This window comes from Gavia stellata, chromosome 6 (assembly GCF_030936135.1).
Source record: "Gavia stellata isolate bGavSte3 chromosome 6, bGavSte3.hap2, whole genome shotgun sequence".
Classification (NCBI taxonomy): Eukaryota; Metazoa; Chordata; class Aves; order Gaviiformes; family Gaviidae; genus Gavia; species Gavia stellata.
Genome location: NC_082599.1, coordinates 60,638,057 through 60,658,050, shown reverse-complemented (window position 1 = coordinate 60,658,050; position 19,994 = coordinate 60,638,057). Strand labels below are relative to the sequence as shown.

Genomic DNA, 19,994 nt, shown 5'->3' with positions numbered 1-19,994 from the left:
GGTCTGCCACTTGTTCTCAGGGCAGAACTACCCACGTTTTAAGCAGCTTTTAAAAAATGTAAAAAACCAGCCCCGTTTCTGGTCGCGGGTATCCGGAATACCTCTAAACACACACAGAAATAGACAGGTATTACTGAAAATTTTAACCGACGCTGAAGCTGCAAAACTGCTCTTTGTTGTAGTTGTTTGGATACAGAAGGGGCAATTTGCTGTAAATAAATATTAAAAAGTATTTTTTCTTAAATGCTTGAGATATTCTTTTTTTTTCCTCCAGTCTCAGTGGTATTTTCCTGTCACTTGCTCCTCCAGTTGTGCTGATCTTTTTACCGTACATGTGCTCAAGCGTCCGACGCAGAGTGTTCTCTCCCCACTGCAAGAGTCATCCCAGTCCCACCCTGGCCCAGCTCGTATCCCACCCCAGGCCCCATCCCCGCGGGCTTAGATAAGCCATTCCTTCTTGCTCTCGTCGATGGTCTCCGTGAAGTTGGGGTCATTGTTCATGATGGCGGCGTCGGCGCTCTCGGCTGACTCTGCCCCTTTGGCCTCGTTGGTGTGGTAGGTTCCCTTGTGGCGAAACATGTAGCGGATCAGGAACACCAAGGTGCAGAGGATGGTGAAGATCACCACTGCGATGACGCCTACAGAGGGGAGGAAAGACAAGATGCCGCTAGTGAGGAGAACACCAGATTTTGACACTAAGAAAGGATCCCACAGCTCCTCCGAGCTGAGCCGAAGCTACCTGGGTAGTTAAACATCTCCACAGTTGCTTGGTTTCCACTACTTTAATATTTATATATAGTTTTATACTATATCTATTTGTATATAGCTAGATACAAAGTGGAGTCCGCTAGTGACTTTCATCCCGTAGGTAAACTTTAACATTAATACCTATTTACAGAGCTGAGCTTTGCTGACCATGAGGCAGAGGGTGCCGAGCACTCCCAAAGTACGGGGGTGAAACGGTGACGTGTCACGGCCTGGACAGCTCTTTGAGGATGGAGTCACTGACATATGCTTTCCAGTCAATGGCCGTATAGATCTACCATAGCCCCTCAACACGTCCTTGAAAATTGGCTTGGTTCACTGTTGGCTCACTCCACCCACTAGGCACTGGCTCCACGTAATTACAGATGCTTTATCATCAGACTTATCCTTAATTGCTTCCCCTGCAATGGTTTGTTTGGGGTTCAGCCCTGTTATGGAGAGGTCTCGTATACCTTACCCTCTTAGGCATAGGTAACTACGTGCTAAAATAGCACTGTTCCTTTTTTGGCTCTTCTCTCCAGGCATGAGGATCTTCCAGGATGAAGACATTATTACAAAATTCTCAGGTTAAAAAAATCTTGTAATCAGCCAGAATTATGTCATGCCACTTTTGTTAACTAATGCTTTGGACAGCCAGGCCGTTCAGGTGTGGCCGGAATTGTTCTGAGGAATGCAATGCTATCCTTCTAGTATTCTAAGTTTTCAAAGTATTACGGAAAAGTTTTAAGTAGTGATAAAAAGATAACATAGCAAATCAAAACGAAAGCAACTAATCTAAATCTGGATATGGAAACACAAACCCTCGAGGGGGGCCAAGGAAAAGAAACAAGAAATTCCATTAGACTCCATGTACTACTATACTCAGTGTTGCTTTACACGACAAACCCACCACCAGTATGTCATTTTATATGCGTTTAGAAGTGACTGAAAGCTGTTAGGCTGATCTTTACAATTTTTTTTTTAATATGCCTTCAGAATTTGATGCAGTGGCAAAGTTCTCCCAGGAAAGTTATGGTGCAACACTTCCATACTATGAGACGGGGCAGAGAAAATTGCGTGTGTGCATAAAATTAATCAGGATCCTTATTTCTGGAGGCAGCTGGCCAGAATACCTTCAATGGAATGCTAAGTCAAAATTCCACTTCTGGTATTACTTAACATCACCTATCACACTGAATGGGACTCTCCGGCACATAGGTTATCGCAGAACTTGGCCCCTAAAAACCAAGGCAGGATCATGAGGGATTTTTGCCAAGGGTGGAGCAAATAGTGTTTGACATAGATTCATGTTGAATCCGGTGTAACTGGAAAAGCGTCCTTGCCATTTCATAGAAATTAATTACTCTGTTAACATAAGTAACTACTGCAAAGTAGCTCCCCACGTGGATGCTTAATATGCGGATTACGAATACCAGTATTTTGATTTGGTTAAAACTGAATCTGAGGGGACAAACTAAGCGAGAACAAACCATTCCGCTAGGACAAAGTGCCTGAATGGACTTACACAAATTTCTGTTTAACTTCGTTCAGGTGTAGTTTTCCCACATAGGCAGCTCTTAGCAAATACCTTGAATATGTTACCAACGCAATTCAGCCGTCACAGTCATACTGCAAAGTATCTCAGAAAAGTAGATGATCTTCCTACCTCCGATAATGGCAGAGTTTCTGTTAACTCCATCTCCTATAGCTTGACCGTTGTATGGGAAATCAGCACTGGCTGTAAATAGGGAATTAAAGATTCATGTTGTAATAGCAGTGAAACGTCACACAGTAGTTCAGAAATACATCCAACGTCCTCAGATCCAATTTAAAGAAAATTGTGATCCCTAGATATTTATCTAAAGAAGAAGGAAGGAAAAAAATCTTTCACTATTATCTAATCTCTCAGAACTTCTTGCTTCCTCCTCTTAACAGAAATAACATTGAAATAAAGGAGGTACTCGCAATAAACATTGCTGTTAATACAGGGGGCAATTTTGTTACTCCACTAACATAAATTCAGTAAGGTTCTTTTTAGCACAAAACCAGACAAACCCTCTTCTTTCAAATGCATGTGATCGTACATATCATTATAGAGATTTTTGCCTTTGTCACTGCTATCCATGAAAGGCTTCAGAAGTTGCCGGGCTTTAGTGACGGCCCGCTGGGTCCAACTGCAAGCTCTTTGAAGGGAAAACTGCCATCCCTTTTGCTGCCGCACAGCCTAAGCTAAGCGAGGGGCCGCATCTTCCGTTGGTCAGAGCCGTAGAGCAGTTACCCAAAGGAGCACGCGCCAGCACCTTTGCTGCTCTAGGAGAAAGCCCGATGTGGCAGCTTAGCTGCTGCCAGAGGTGCTTTGGAGCGAAGATGCAAGACCGTGAGTTGGAGAAGCTGAGGCATGGCAGGCAGGAGAGCCAGTGGGAGAGGAGAGCCTCCAGCAGCCAGGCGAGGAGAAGGAACGCAGCTCACCTACCAGCCACCTACAAAGGAAAGCCTCCTTGCGGTAGATCTGGATGAAGCAATCGGTACAGGTTTAAAGCAGAATTTGGATGGCGGTCTTGGTTTTCACCTCCAGAAAACATCCCAGAGGCTTTTCAAAGGCAAACTCATCAATTAAACCTATCATCATCAACATTTTCTTTACAGGCAGACATAGCAACTAGACACTGCAGTGACTAAGCAAGCCCAAGGAGCTAGGTGAGCGGTTGCAACCATTCCCTTCTTTGCCACTGGACTATGGCATTGATTTTGAAACAGAGAAAATGTTGTTAAAAGTATTTAACTGGAGAGAGTTAAAATAATCAAAGATATGAATTACCTCTTAGGTCAGTATTTAAAACCCAGCTGTATTTTTCTTGCTTGATGGATTAGGTGATATTGTATTAAAGTAGTCAGTTGGCTTTACAGGCCAGCGATGCATTCACTATACCCAAAATCTGGCTAAGGGAAGTCAACTGGCTCTCTGTTAGCATGGAGTAAAATCCATAACAAAGTTCCTTTTGTATCACGAAGCAGCTGCACAAAAGAATGAATGGCTTCAGCTCGCCACGTGGCCTGAAAAGAGGTTTGGGGCTAGAGTAGCCTTCTGTGTGCCTGCTCGGGGGGAGAGTCGAACCAGCTGCGTGTTGAGCAGTTAGTTTTTGGCTGGTCGCCTGCGGGACGGACAAGAGAGCATTTCTCAGGGCTCGGTGGAGGGGGCCTGGCCAGCAGTTTTTGCCAGCAGCACTTGTGCCTTTGACATTTGTTGGTGCTCTGGCTTCTGAAAACAGCATTTCTGCACCTCTCTGAAACAAACCAAGCTAAAAAACGTAAAAGATAAATAAATACCTGATTCCGTATCAGGGGATTTTGCTCCAAAGAAGAACCTTACTGTGCAGGACCATGAATGTTTCCTACAGAGATATTTTGGCACCGAGTCCATAATATTATCCTTGCAGCGCTGAAAGGGGAGGGCTGGCAGTGGGAAAATAGACCTTAACTTTAAACCCGCCCTCCCTGCACCTCCAGAAAAGATCCTAAAGCCAAATAACACTACGTAGAAAAGCATCCATTTGCCAAATTGCAAGGAAATTGCTCTCCGCCGTTCTAACCCAAACGGAGGCCCCTTGCCATAGAAGCAGCATCACAGGCAGTCAACAAGTCCTACCACTTGCCATTCGGTTTGGAGTTGCTCTCCTGTGTCCCCACACAAGAAATCTTAAAATCAGCAACGGCCACAGTTCCCCCTTCCTTTACAACTGAACAGTATAGTTTATCTTCTTTTAAAAGGTTGTTTCGAGGACCACGGCACTAGTGAAGTGTGGAGAAAGAGGAAGGCTGCTGCTCGTGGCAGCACGATGCCTCCCGAGCTGCCACATCACGACGACTATGCTACAAGGGATTCCTGGCCAATGGAAGGCCATGGCTTATGATATTCAACAGCCAGTGAAGTACACCATGGGATAATGAAGAACGTGAAGCATGATGTGACGCTACATCCTTGATCTTGTCTGGGAGCTGCTTCTAGGGCTGGCCCTGATGCCTTCGTCCAAGGCTGCTTTCCATTGCTTCTAGTCATCATACACACTCAGGAAGAGACGTCCGTTGGATCAACAAGCAGACGTGACCCTGAGACTCTCATCTCTGACAAAGAGGAAATAGGAACATGTGTCTGGGGGCAGGGGACAACCTCTTTCAACAAGAGTTCACCACCAGATTGGACTGTACATAGCGTAAGTTGTGCCCTGCTGCAACTGCTGGAGAACCAGGAGTGCTGTAGTAAAAAAAGGAGCTTAGATGCTCGTGAAGCTTTTTTTTAAAACACCTACAGCAGTGTTGGCAGATGTTATCGCCGTAATTCAGGAATTCCTGTTCTGTTACTCATGTGTCAGCAGGAGACCTGCTTTTATATTATGCATTTTTTTGGACTGAAAAATTATATCTAAAAATCTCAGCCAAACGTGGGGTTATAGAATACCTTTTGCTGCAGAAGTGTCTATACCAGTTTTTTACTGAATGTACTACTACAGGCGGATAGAAGAGGAAGAAAAGAACTCATTACTGTCTTCTTTTTTAGGTGGAAGTTTCCTTGAAATTCTTCTGGACAGCAGTAGTTTCTCAAATGATCAGAAACAGCTACAGACCAGGGGGCTAAGAACTGCAAAAGGGTAACTCCTGCCACAGCCATTAGGCAGAAGAGAATGTACAAGGGCACATTCCTTGACTTCACCTCACTAAGGTGAGCGTAACAACAGAGTACTGTCACCAACAGGCAGGTATTTCAGATAGCATTCAGTTCAGACTCGTTCAGAGACGTGGTCATTCATCTCTGACCTTACTACAGTCACGTTTCTCAGCAATATTAAGCAACTTTGTCAAGAAGACAACTAATGAGATTCTTTCTTCCATCGCTGCTGAAATTCAGGAACTAAACGAGGAAAGAACACATTAGAGCAGGCTGATAAAGGGGCAACAGTAATACTGACGCTCTGATAAAAGCCCAGAAGACTATAGAGTGCCATTCACAGGTTGTAAAGAGTAACTCCTAAAACATTTTAAAATGACTGGTCAGATAAAATTAATATTGGTCCTAGTGACTCTCGTGTTTCACGGGAATCTAAATCATGGCGGTATAATAACCAGTTTGCATGGCTATAAGATGCAGATGAAGTACATAGTGAGTTGCTGATAGACAAGTGTTTGCCTTCATCTCTCTGTCGCAGCTGGGAACACCTCTTTCCTGTTCAGATTCTTCCATTACCACTCTGACGTTAATTCTAACTCCATGCCTCAGCAAGCCTTTTCGCACTGCCCGATACTTGGACCTCGACAGCTTCAAATCATGACTTGCCCGCAGGAAATAGGTGCCGCGGAGCTGCAGTTACTCCATGTAGTCACCCTGCAAAGCCCCTGTGGAGAGCAAGTGGGTTGCGAATGTAACGTAAGGTGGGTGTGGGGAAGACACTGCAGGAGTTTTGATCTACATACCGTGCTACCTCATCGTTAGCCGAGGCCATGAATAGGGCTATTCAGTTTTTCTTTATTACCTGGGCTACAAAGGTTGCTTGCAAATAGCTGATGCGCATCTGGTTTGGGGACTGTACTTGGAAAGGTTTCCTTACCTTAGGAGCTTTTTCTGAATCTTCCCTAGGTTTCTCTGAGCAGCCAGGGTCTCACTGGTGTGAATCAAAATACGAAGAACAGAGCAAAGAGCTTTTAATCTATCCTGGAAAATGGTAACATATTGGCCCAAGAGACGTGCTATCATTTCCCTGAAATCCTCTGCTCACGCAGCTATGGCGCAGAGCCATCGGTTTGCTGTCAGGACACACTGAAGACATTTTCCTAAAACCTACAGCTAGTGTAGGGGCGGATTGAACTGTACCGGGAAATGCTAAGCTCATCTGTGGCTTATGAACACCATTTCATCTGGTTCCCTTCCAGAATCCACGCTGGGCGGTGCTGTTCTTTGCACTCTGTCTTCCCACAGCAGGCCATCAGGTTTGCTTCAAACACGATTATCCTGAAGCTAACTTAACTCAAAGGATTTTGCTTTCTCTTTCTTTCATGGGTTGCCGTTTACAAGGCCGTAGTTTCAATAACCGCAGAGTAAATCTACAGCGTCCGAACTTAAGTTTTGCACTTTTCAACTTTCTTAGTCTTAGGGTAAATGGGGTTAAAGGAACTTTGCAGCACCTAAAAGGGTGATTAAAGACCGACTGCAGGCAAAATCCATGTTTTGGCCATCATTTTAATGACATATGAAATTTTAGATGACCACAAGAATGCAGTAGGAGACCCACCATCATCCGGCACGCTCAGCATGGTCATTGTCACAGCCAGCTGCAATACAGCAGCGCTCGCTGAATGGAAAGGGGAGACGTGACTGGATAAACAGACCATAATTAAGATTAGATGTTAAAGATGACAGATGTGGTTGATTTAACAGAGCGAATGATAATTTCGCTTCATTATCGTAGGCGTGATTTTGCATCTGCCATTTTCAGAGGGAGAGTTTTTACAATGGATCCCACATAAAAGCCTTTTGCAAATTCACAAAATTGAAATGCAAAATGACCCTGTTAAAGCAGAAAAATGGTCCAGAAAGTGGGTGTGGGCAGAAAAATGAGCAAAAGGCTGTTCAGTAAAGGCAAGGGGAAAACCAAAACCAAATGGGGAGACTTTTCAGCTAGAGACCAGTACTGAGAAGTACAAAGTAAATGGCAAATCTCATTTTGACATACACCACCAGGAGTGTTACATTTAAGCCGTTGGAAGGAATTTTTTTCGCCGAACTTTTTTACTGAGTGGGCGAGTCTTAGTTAAAATACACCGCACTACAAAGGAAGATACAGTTTAGATTTTGCTCCAAAAAAGGAAGGGTGGGAGTGATCACAGGTCTCAAACAAACGATGGATGAAACCTGTGATATGCTGGAAATTGAGTTTGCTCAGCCTAGAACCAACACGTGCTGCAACGCTGCTGTGACCTTTCAGCCTTATGGATGTCCACAATTTTGAGAGGTATTCTCCCATTACTAAGACCGGTTGGTTTTCACAGAAATATGAACTAGAGAAGCAACGGGAATATAACCCCCCCAGCAATCAAGACATTGATTAAACATAGAACAGTGAGAGAACAAAATAAAAGCAAAGATGTGAACTATCGTTCCTTCTTCCTAATTCTATTTTGCAGCCAGGCATCCAAGAATTGAGCTTGCAAAGACGGCAAACATTCACCGACACCTTAGGATTTTGAGAAAGTGTTGGACACTAGATCCATTCAGTAATACATTCCTCCATGGAATTCCGTAACAGAAAGGAAAACAAAAGCAAGCTCTCTCTCTGGCTGCATTTTGTCAAATTATGTCAACTCTGCCGGTCAGGTGAGACTGCACTGCTGCGGTTTGAAATTACAGAGCACTCCTTATTACAGACTGTAAGGACAGAAACTAATTGCACGACTCTTGATAGTAGAAATTAATGTGCAGTCACAGTTGCGTTCCCCTTCCTGAAGGGACTCGATTACAAGAGAAACTAAACACGTGCACAGAAATGATGGAGCGGGAGTAAACAACTCCCTTACACAGCCCTACATCAAAGGTGAACAGCACAGCCCAGAGACTCCGGTCGGCCTTTCTTGCTCATCCCACTGCCCGTGCCCATCCCACCCACCGCTCTCCTGAGCGTGGCTCTGTGAAGAGCTCCCGTGACAAGTAAACTAGAGCAATTCAGAAAAAGAAGGAAAAAAAATCTACTAAAAATGCTATGTCTTTTCATGCTGCCAGGGCACATTTTGTACGGAAAGTTCCTGTCTTTTTTTTTTTTTAATTAATACATCTATTTTTTTCTCTATTTCTCCAAGAAGAAAACAGAGAAAGGAGAAAACTCCCCCAACTCCTGCTTTTCTAGGCATTTAAGAGCAGATTCTGAGGGAGAACTATTTAACATTGAACTCTGCGAACAGAGTTTACTTGAAGTCCCACTGATATCAGCTTAAGTATAGAACTGAGAATTTACCTGAAGTCATTTTTCATATTAAACACTTCCAAGTTGAAAAAAAACCAACCCAAACTTACCCAACCACAAAATATTTAAAAGAGATTATTAACCATTATCATTTGTAAAAGGTCATTTTTCTTCTACCATGCTATATGGGGTCAATCATTACTCCCTAAATTTTTAGTGATGCCGCAACTGTAGTGTTAGAGGGTTACAAGTATACGCCTAATATGAACCATTCTTCTGTCTTTTTGGTAATAGGAGTCTTCACAGTCACAGAGTTAATAATATCTTTGGTGCGAGTTACAGGAGATTGGAAAAAGTACACCCACATAGCAATTCTGAAACTACCGGACCAGACATGCAGCTTAGAGGAAAAATTAGGGCTTTTTACTCTAAAAATGGCATCTTCTTCTCTCTGTCGCCAATAATGCAAATTATTTGGAACACGAGATTCTCAACATTGGCTCAAAATCCACTCATTTCTTCAATCCTTTGCAACCTTCTTGGCTGGGAGGGATATGGAAGAAACAAAATCAGAAAAAACCCTTCAGAAATGATAAAAAGGTCCTCTACCACAGTTGTATTTGGACCAATTTTTTAAACTAAGTTTTGTCAGGTATGTTCTGTTAGATTGAAAACATTTTGAAGGGTTGCATTATTTTTCCCCTAAGGATTTTTCACTGACTCTCAAGTGTTTTTACTGACAGCTACTGGTGAGTTCTGCCGAGAGAGAGAGACATGCACAGAGATGATGGAAAACACAAAACCTGTGTTTTTACATTTTTGGTGTGAAGTCTCTCCAATTGTGTCTTTTTATTCCAGTGTGAAATGAGTATAAATTAAAAAGTCCTCTGAAATGATGGCTTAATAGAAACATTGTCCCCTGAACAGCCCTTCTATATGCAAACGCCTGGGACAGTGTGGGAAAGTGAGTGGGGATTATAGAAGAAAGAGTAGTTGGATATTTCTGTTAAAAAAAGCATGAATTTTGGAGCGAGCGATGGAAATGCCAACAATGAACAATGGCAGCGTTGGGGGAAAATTCACTGAACGCTCCACGGTCAATGAACTGGGACAATGCAGATTCTCACCACTAGACACCAGAGTCGACAACCCAATTGAGTCACGATAGTTGTTTCTGAATTGGCTGTGTTATCAGCCCTTTCATTTCCTTCCGCAGGCGAACTTTGCTGTCCATACTCTTAAGCAGAGGACGAAATGGAGTTTTATGAACGGCTTGCTCCGAGAGGGCAGTACAATATTCTTTCTTTCGGTCTTAAAAGCAATCTTCCTAGCAAAGGGACAGAAAAACTCTGGCTGCTTTACTGGGAGACCCATCCCTGCAGCTTAAACTCCCCCATTTTCCTGGATTCCTGGATGAAATACGAAGCAGTATTTCGCTAACAGTAACTTTTACACTTTCTTTTGCACACAAGCCATTGTACAAAGTAGCGGAAAGGCAAGACCAAAACACTTTTTAAATTTAGTAACTGCTACCTGTACACTACAGAATTTTCTTCCTTATTTTAAAAGGACGCGGACATTTAGGATCACTTTTGGGTTGTGTTTATCTGCAGTTTGAACTTCAGCACGTTCTGTCTCAGTAATAGTATTTTAAACGTTTGCTCTGCCCATTTTCCAATTGATTTCCAGCACATTAGAGCACCCTCATCCATCCAAGACCTAAAGTCATCTGTCTCTTAATTCCTGGTAGCAACGTCTGTCCAACACCAGGTCTTACTATGACTCCAGACAAGAACTGCTGGTGTATTAGTCATGCTGGCCTAAGTTATCACTTTCATGAAAATTTTATGAGCAGTGCTTACATTTCACCTGTTAAGGAAGACAAACAAATACTTCCTTTTATAATTAATGTAGAATATGAAACGCTTTGGTGCTCTCAAAGGAACAGTAGAGTTAAGTGCTGATCAAAGCCTAGCTGTATATAGCTAATCGCTGATAATGGACCCGCAGGGCATACTTGAAAGAAATGAAAAACCAAAAATAAAAGATCCAACCCAATGAACAAGAATACCACACAAGCCTGTAAACTTATAACAACTACAAAAAAGGAGGAAAAAAAACCCGACGGACTCTATTAATTGAGGTCATTGGAAGAAAGGGCTTCTCATGGGCCAGGATATGAACAAAAAGATCAGGTTCTGCACTTTTAGTGTTCATACACTTATGAAAAAAGAAAGGCTTGGATTGGGGATGAGGAATGGGTCAGACTGGAGAGTCTAAATCTAAAATAATAGCTGTAATGATCTGACTGTGTCTAGGATAACCTCTTAGACAGGAAGGGAAGTGCTTTTCAGCCTAAGGAAAGGAGAAAGAAGGCAGGCACATGAAGTGCTCAGGCATCTAAATGCTTCCTTCTCTACTCCATTTTTTTTCCTAATCTATGTCATCCCTGTGTTCCTAGTTAAAGTTAGTACTTGTGGAAAAAATATAGCCTTTGCAGAGGATGGAAAACACTCTCTTTTTAATATTACCACCTTCTTGTCTTGACGTTAGGTAGCAGCATGAACATTCAAAGCACTGCTTACGAAATAGCTACAATGCTCGTCTCTCAATGAATGCCAGAAGAATTTACAAGCTTGGCAGTCTGTCAGCTGTCTGATACACTAGACGGAGTGTCAGAAATTTCACACTGAAATTATATATTGTTAAAGATAAGAGAAGGCTATGCATAATTGTGTGAAGGAACTAGATGAGACCGAGGGAGGCATTTTTATTCCCAATCAATAGAGAGATTTACAGTAATTCAAGCACCATAATTAAGCCTTTTAAGGATGAAGCAGTGATTGTGCCAAATTTCAGACAGATGCTCTTCCTAGTTAGCTGCTCGATGGGGAGGAGAAAAATAGAAACTGTTGCATCTCAGTGCTTACCACTTACCTTCTTGCCTGAAAGAAACACTTGGTGCTTAGAAACTGAGCTATGAGTTTCTGCTAGACTTAATCCCCGCCTGTCTGACAAAAATGCCACCTTCCTGATTGAAAACAACTCAGGTCAAGGCAATGGGTTTCTGGGACAGTATTTATATTGGGAGAACTGGGGATGAATGCTGGTCACTCTCAGCAGAGGAAACTTCATCACAGAAATGCACCAAAATCTGGCAGGGGAAGATTCTGTTGGCCCATGGGGCAGGTTGCACGTGCATCTTCCATCTCTTGTATAGGGAGTATAACAATTAAACTAGCTTACTGGCAGACAAAGAGCCTCCCAATGTTTACATGCTATGTTCATTAAAAAACTCCAACCACCTCCAGTGATCAATAACTTCAAAGAGAGAATCTGGCATCATTCTCTGATTGCAGTACAGGTAACTAATCCTGTTTGCTATGCTTGAAAAAGTAGGAGCATCATTTTACTCTAGCAACTGCCTTCACATCCGTTTCTAATTTTGCTAACAGCTAGAAGATCTAATTTAGATGTGTAAGACTGCATCATGAACAAATTCTGTGCACCTCTTCTGTCCCTCCTGCCCGGACTCGCTTGTCCCTTGCAGGAAGCCTGGAGAGGTAACCCTGCTCCCCTGCCGTCCCTTAGAGAGAATGAGCGCTGCGTCACACGTTACCATTGACTGTAATCCTCCTGCCGTTGGATTCACTGATGTGTACAGGACTCTTTCAATGTCTGTGGTCAGGAGAAGACCGTTTTGTTCATGTGTTTGTAAGCTAAGACCATTTTGAGGGCTGAATCGCCACCCTCCGGCAAGTAACGCCTTCGATCCTTCCTTCCCACTGCATCGTTTGTAACAAGCCCTTGACGAGGGCAAGAGCTATTTCCCGTCTCTGTAGCCACATCCGTACCAGTGCATGTCTGACACAGCTTCTCCACAGCTGCTGCCGCTCTGAGATGTGGGTACCAGTGGTCAGAAGGTGGGATGGCAACCCAACCGATGGTGTCTGAATCCAGAAGGTGACCTTCAGCACTGTCACCAGTAACACACGAGTGACACTTTCTCTTAGTTCCGAAATCGACTGCTATCTTTCGCTTGACAAAGATAATTAGGTGGTCAGTTAGGCGAGCACAGATCATATGGCCAGTATTCAGCCCTCCCACTCTCTCCTCCTGCCATCACTCGTTAAAGGAAGAGGGATGAATTTGTTGCAAAAAGGGAGTTAATCCTGCAGGCAGCCGTTTTAATCTTGATGCCAGCGGTGCATGTCTTCGTACAATGTTTTTGCAAGACATGCTCAATATAGGTTTCAAAGTCAGCTGTTGATTCTTAAAAGGCAAGGCCTTTCACCTTTTACAAAAATAAAGAGCTTTTAGGGTTTAAATATGCATAGTCAGAAAAAAGTCACATCACTTGGAAGAACATTGCAGATGTAGCATTTAATCCTGCTCCATTTAATTCTTAATATGTTGAAGCTAATACGGGTTTAACTAAATCCCCGGTTAAATACTCTAGATGCCATTCTGTTCGTACCCAGAATAAATGCCTCTTGCAGCTATATAGTGCCGTGGCAGCTTAGAGGTGCTAAAGCACGCTTTGTCAACTGTTGTATGCACCTTGCCTCTTCTTGTATCTCTTGCTTTCACTAAATTTGAGATCGGGTAGTTTGGCAAGCTGGAGCATATTTTACCTAAAATGGAGAGGTACATACATGTGGTACGTTTCTTTTAGCCTTTTTATAGAAATAAGAAAAGTTTGGAAGTGAAACTTCATTAGTAAACTGCAGAACCTTTATCTTAGATAAAAACACCCACAAACAAAACAACCCCACCCCAATAATATGTATCTTCCGATTTTAAGTACAAGGCATTTTAGGTGTGGGAGTTTATTTACTACAAAAATAATCGTCTGGGCTTTTGTTTGCTTCTCTACAATGAGCAAGGTGTCAGTTATCAGTGACGTACATCTTAGCTAATTTGAACTGAGGGATATTAAAAAACCCCTTGGCAATTAGGTTTTTTTTTTTACAAATGCTACAGAACTAGATATTAAAATGCATGCTAATATAGTTAAAGGCATGCAGTTCTAACTTTTGTTTTGAAACATATGCCAGCTAGGTAACTCGCCGGGTTTAGACAACATGTAAAGCTAGGACAGCTCATTTTTAAATAATACGGTCATCGATCAGGCTCTTTTCTGCCTCCTTTCTACACTCCTTTTGATGTAACCGAGGCAAATTGGATTGTCTGACATGAACTGAGATAATATGGATGGGAGAAAAACACAGGAAGGGAACTATATTGATGCTTTGCTTGGGTTTGATTATTGCCTTTTTTTTTTAAATCACCGGAAAGTCACATTCTAGAAAAGAATGACTTGTTGAATTCCTGCGCTTCATCACCATCCAAGAAAGGATCACCATAGCAACAGGAAAAGGCTCTGCATTGTAAGAATACTCACAAGCTGAACAAGATAATGGTTTAAGACAATGCCCCAGAAGCCTGGCAAAATGCCTGCCACGGGTGGGGAGGGAGGGAAGGGGCATTTTTACAATGACAAAGAAATTTAAGAAGAGCTAATATTGTAAATGTGAAATATATGTGAATTCGAGGCTAATAGAAAGTGCAAGACAATGAATCGAGAAGCTGTATGGCCCATTCGTCTGGGGAGCAAATCAACAAGGTTTCTTATCGATAAATCCCTGAACTCCTCTCTAAGGGACAACTGCAAGTGACTGATGTGCGTCTTTCTGATTTTCCCTTCAGCCTCTCTATTAAGGCATCCAAAATGTTTTGCAGCTAGCAGAACGTGTCCACGCAGTAACTACATAGAAGAGTTCAAGGCAAACGTCTCAAGTAAGTCACCCATCAGGCAGAACCTGCTTAACATCTAGTAATTATCTGTAAGGTCTGATCCAGCACTGCAGTTTAGAGGTGAAAGGATCATTACGTTTGCCATCTGGCGTATCTGTCCTATTTGACACTTACCTTTGATCCCCTCCTACAACATTTTTCAATCCTCAACGTTCAATTCGGCAGTATTTGAGAAGCAAAGCTACAAATCTACACTTAACTCAAAATATGAATCAGGATGAGTGCAGAGTATGTCACTGAATGAGATTTAAACCATATGATACTTGCCACAAAATTTTTCCTTATTTTTTCTTTTCACTATAAACCCCCTATCCTCAGCTCTCACGTTTTGTTCAGATCTATTTAAAAAGAAAACAGCTGACACAACAATAAAAATTACAGATAAAAACCTGTTTGCAGTGAGAAACCCTGTACATCGTAACTGCTGCTTTCAAAGCTGTGTTCTTTGCAACCATTTCTTTGTGGCAGAGTGTCTGTGGCTTTTGCTTTAGTCCCACTACAAGTGTTTCTGTGAATTTCCAAAGAGCTTTTTGCCTTCACCCCTTCAGCCGGTTTAGTGAAGGAGTAAATTCACACCGAGAGCATTGAGACTATTCCAGCGCTGGAGCCAATAGGAATCATTACTTATACCTCTGATTTTTCCATTTTCTCTTTCAACGCAATTTGTGTTAGAAAGTCTTCTGGTAGGGTTTGGGAAACATAAAAAAAAATTCCTCAGTGAAAACTGCCAGTTTGCTAATGCAAAGTAACACTAAACCCAAACATGTTCATTCACCAGTCATCAAGATCATCTGCAGGCAAGGTTACACTGTCTACAGTATATATTTTTCCTGAGACTGAAACAGAGCTAGCTGTGTCAGACCACCAGAGATACTTTTACAAAGACTGAGCTGTTCTTACCTGATACTGATAAATGAGTTGCTGTGATACCTCCTCTTTCTATCACGAACATGTCACCTAGAGCCAAAGTCAGGAATTGTTCACCTACACCTGAATGTCCTTTCCCTCCTGTCCCGGTGAAACACCACTCCCTTGCTGTGAAATTTCCTTCTACCGTAACTCACCTGACGTCGTTGCTCCCTTCAGTGCACAGCAGTCCCTCACTACACGTCTTGAAAGCAATATGATCTTCTCCCTCTACTGCTGCAGAGCACTGGAGAGGACAAGAGGAGGGGTCCCCAGCTCCCAGTCTTACTAAAGTTTATCGTCACCAAAAATGAAGGTAGATCACTTGCACTCTGTCCGCCCATGACTTGAAACAGTCAAGTCAAGTCTGGCTATGGCAATGAGATTTTTTCTTTTTTCCTGCGCAGAAGTTAACAGACAGCTTGAGCCAACCTAATTACAGGCTGTATGTTCCCTGATAGCCTTCATGCTTGGCTCCACAACCGAATACTACAATTAATTCAGAAGAAAATGTGTAAGCGTGTAATCTGTCAGGTCAACACAGTTGAATCAACTCAGCAAAAGTTTTCAAGACGAGACTGAGCCAACACAAGGAAAAGCGTAGTAGCACGTGGCAAGGACAAACAGGACTTCCTTCTTTTAACATCAGGAGCTGTTAGGAACAGTTCAAATATCTTGAGTAAATCCCACCATAGTCTTTTACTAGCTTGCAGTCAAATTAAGTGCAGGAAAAAGCAAGCAACCAAAATTAACAACCAAAACCCATTAGCTGCGCAAGATTCACAGCAGCAGTGCATCCTTCAAGAAGTTTATGGCACGCTTTTAAAAGACATTAGCCAGTGAGGTATCCTTCAGGAAATGTGCTTTTATAGAAAGAGGAGCACAGAACATAACCTTCAGGTACAAACTGACCTAGTAATTTCAGAGAAGAAAGGGACTACTGATTCGTGATGAAAAAATTCAAGCAGGAGATTGCATGTTATAATCAGGGAAGAGACACACTGAAATCTTAGAACGGCATGGCAGCAAGGAGGGAATGACAGGTTTTAGAGTATGATACCGCTTGTATCGATGTTCGGGACCCTCAGCCCTGGAATATCTGCTTCTCCTTACAAACATCTGTCCAATTTCTCTATTGAAGAAGAGCTGGAAGGAAACGCTGCAAGGAGTCCCTTGACATTGCAAGAAGATAAAAAATAAAATAAATCCAAACCCCAAAGGTATGACCTTGGCACATACTTCTAAGACAGACATAGATACCTGTCCCCTCTCATATAAAAACTGGCAGATGCATGCATCCCCCAACACGACAGGCAAAGACTAATCGGTATCAAAATCATTATGGAGGCAGTTTTTCCTCTAGCTTTTTAATTTTATATCACTGTAAACCTGTCAACTTTGCCAGGACATGTTCCAATTTATACCGCTACAAGTGAAATCAGAATGAGGACAAAATACAAGAGAGGGGTCAACGTACACCTGATCCTACAAATCTAAAGGGAACAGATTTTTTTTTTAAAAGTATTTACCTGACGCTCAAGAAGCAAGAGAGGGAAAAAAAACCCTCTAAAGTTAGGCACAACGTATACTTTCAAAGACTGTCAGTCACAAAGCAGGATGAGATTGCTGGGATCAGCAAATTGTTTTGGCTTTCCAGCATTTTCAGCATGAGATGAGTGCCATCATGACTAATGGGATTTCCCATTAAACATGTTTCAGAAGACAAATCAGCCCTTTATATATTTATGCTGAAAATTAGATTTACTTTTTTTGTATGAAGCTGACTACAATATACTCACTTATGAGGAATACAGCATAAGAAATGCTACTGTACCTTACTCATCTGTACTTGCAACCTTTTGCTGACTACATACCCAATAATACAGAGAAAGTGCTATCACAGCAGCTAGGTCAAAATTCAACACTCAAACAGTGTAAGACTTATAGAAAAGAAAAATAAAGCAGAATATGAAAAAAAAGGCAAAGAAAATATCCTGTAACTGCATTTAGAAGCAGTGGCAAATCTCTGTCATTCCAGCTTTGCATTTCCTACTGTGATTATAGTCCTACAGTGATCTATCAGTCATACACTTAGTTTTTTTTTTACCTACAGAGGAAGGTGGACGTATTTCTTCTCTGAACTGCAACTAATGTGGCACGAACCCCAGCTTACCTGAGTCTAAATGCCACGGGTCGGTAGCGGCCGACATTGGTGGGATGGTGAGTGGAGACGCTCCGCAGTTGGATTCCACCAGTTCTCCTTGGATGTGGACGTGCGAGGAGGCGTTGGTCGGTCTCAGAGCTGCTTTGAGTGGAGCGATCTGGTTGAACTGTACTCTTGATAGGCAGCCGGTGAATCCTGGGGTGTTGTATTTATATATATCTTGGTCAATCTTCCCAATTTCTATGGGAAATTAAGGAGAAAAAAAAGAAAAGATTAATCAAAACAATTCATTGCTTTGGAAAGCACGGTTGGTCGGAGCACTTGATTCCCAGAGCTCAGTTCCCAAGTCCCTCTCTCAGGAGACTGAGAACGTGCCGGACCCTGCCAGGTTTCTTTACCTTTCATTACAGATTAAAGCTGGAAACCTTCAGGCCTTGATGTGACTCGGTTTCACTGCTATGCTATCATTAAAATGAAAGGCCGGCGGGAAGGAGTCATCAGAGAACAAAAGGCCAGAAAACAAATCGTTTCCCCAAGAAGAGGTGGCGAAAGAGAAGGTAGAGGGACAGTCAGCGCCAGGGTCTCTCCTCCCAGTTGAAGCTGCGGCCGTGGGAGATGCCTTTTCCTTCACCATGGCCTGTCACCCTCTAGCCCCTCTCGGTGGGCCGGGACCAGCCCTATTCACTCCCGTTCCCCCTCCTGTCTCCTCACCAGGAGACCAAGTGTCCCTTCACCAAGAGCCCACGCACCCCTTTGCCAGGGGACCACGCACCCCTTTGCCAGGGGACCACGCATCCCTTCGCCGGGAGACCACATAACCCTTCGGCCTGAGGTGGAAAACTGCCCCTCTCCGGCCTCCTTCCTTCCCCTGCCACGGTGAGAGGTGGCAGGAGCGTGCGTGCTCCCGCGTGTCCACAACCGGGCCTATGTCGGCTGAGAGCCTGCCACAAGTCGGCCATTTTACACCTCGCCGCTGTGGGCTGATAGGCCACCGATGCTGATGGCAGCTGGCGTCCATGAGGAGAGCACGGGGCTCCGCCGTTGCTCTCTAAAACAGCCGCCGTCCCTCCAAGTCGCCCCCCCAGATAGCTTTCTCCCTTCTAAAACACCGGTTAAAATGATCCCAAAATGGTAGCCGTAAAACGCGGCACGTGCCTTTACTACCCAGGAACTTGCAGGCCGCTCACAGCTGTTTTAATTTTGCCAGGACCTGTTGCGACAGCCTGAGCCACAATCGAAAGAAAACCGGCATTCCCCGTCAGCTGGCTGCGTTAAAGGGGGGATTAGCATTTCAAAGCCTCACTGCGGTGTCTAATATAATATTTACACGGCAGTGAGGAATTTGGCTTCCTTCCTTTCGGCAGCACGGAGTGAGTGAAGAGGACGCATGGCAGCGTCATGTCTGTGCTGTACCAGGGAGTATCGCTCCGGAGGCACTGAGGGACTTCACGCGGCCTTTCCCTGGGTCGGCAGGGACAGGAGTTAACGTCCGGCCCTTGGAAGTCGGTGGAAAAAGTCGTACTGAGCTGAGCAACGCGAGATGGTGTGCCAAGACAGAGAGCAGGGAACAGCCCCAGGTTGTTCAAAGACAACCTTTTCAGCTAGGAACAATGATAAAGGTTTGAAAAATGGTGTTTCTGGAAAAAAAAGGCATCTGTAAATCACAGGATTATGTAATAAAAAAAGAAAGAAAGAGAAACAGAGGTGGGACAGAGAAGGTGCTCCTGAGAGTTGTGAGGAGAAAGTGGGAAAGAGTTTTATTGTAAGAGTTTGGGGAAGAGCCGGGAACCAAAGCACATCTGGGCTTGAATTTTGCTACCAAAAAAAAATAATAATCCAATCAGAATTATTAGAAAATGCATTACTAACCTTTTGGATGAGTCTGTGTTCTATTCTAACCAAAGTGGGATCAATTACATGAGGGCTGAGCTGCTGACTGGGCTCCCTAAAAACTACTATGACACATATATCATACATATCTCACTCTCTACAACGACCTGAAAGGGGGTTGTGGTGAGGCGGGTGTTGGTCTCTTCTCCCAAGTGACAAGCGACAGGACAAGAGGAAACGGCCTCAAGTTGCACCAGGGCTGGATATTAGGAAAAATGTCTTTCCTGAGAGAGCGGTGAAGCATTGGAAGAGGCTGCCCAGGGAGGTGGTGGAGTCCCCATCCCTGGAGGTGTTCAAGGAACGTGTGGACACGGCACTGCGGGACATGGTTTAGTGGGCATGGTGGGGTTGGGGTGATGGTTGGACTTGATGATCTTACAAGTCTTTTCCAACCTTAATGATTCTGTGATTCTATGTCAGTGCTATTCCTAAGAGTACTAAGGGGTTTGCATCAGGGATACATACGAGGAGTTTCAAGTTTATAAACCAGGCAGGGCATTTCAAGTTTGCTTTATTTTTTGGGTTTA

At 43.4% G+C, this 19,994-nt stretch overlaps 1 protein-coding gene across 1 annotated transcript in view; it reads right to left on the bottom strand.

The window, feature by feature from the left end:
- Window positions 1–438: 438 nt before the first annotated feature.
- CNTNAP2 (contactin associated protein 2) overlaps window positions 439–19,994 on the bottom strand; it is a 1,162,694-nt gene continuing 1,143,138 nt past the window's right edge. The window contains exons 22-24 of the mRNA XM_059818416.1: window positions 17,587–17,817; window positions 2,411–2,482; window positions 439–638 (exon numbers count right to left, since the gene is read on the bottom strand). Of these exons, the coding sequence (XP_059674399.1) occupies window positions 439–638; window positions 2,411–2,482; window positions 17,587–17,817 (503 nt within the window). The remainder of the gene's footprint in view (window positions 639–2,410; window positions 2,483–17,586; window positions 17,818–19,994) is intronic.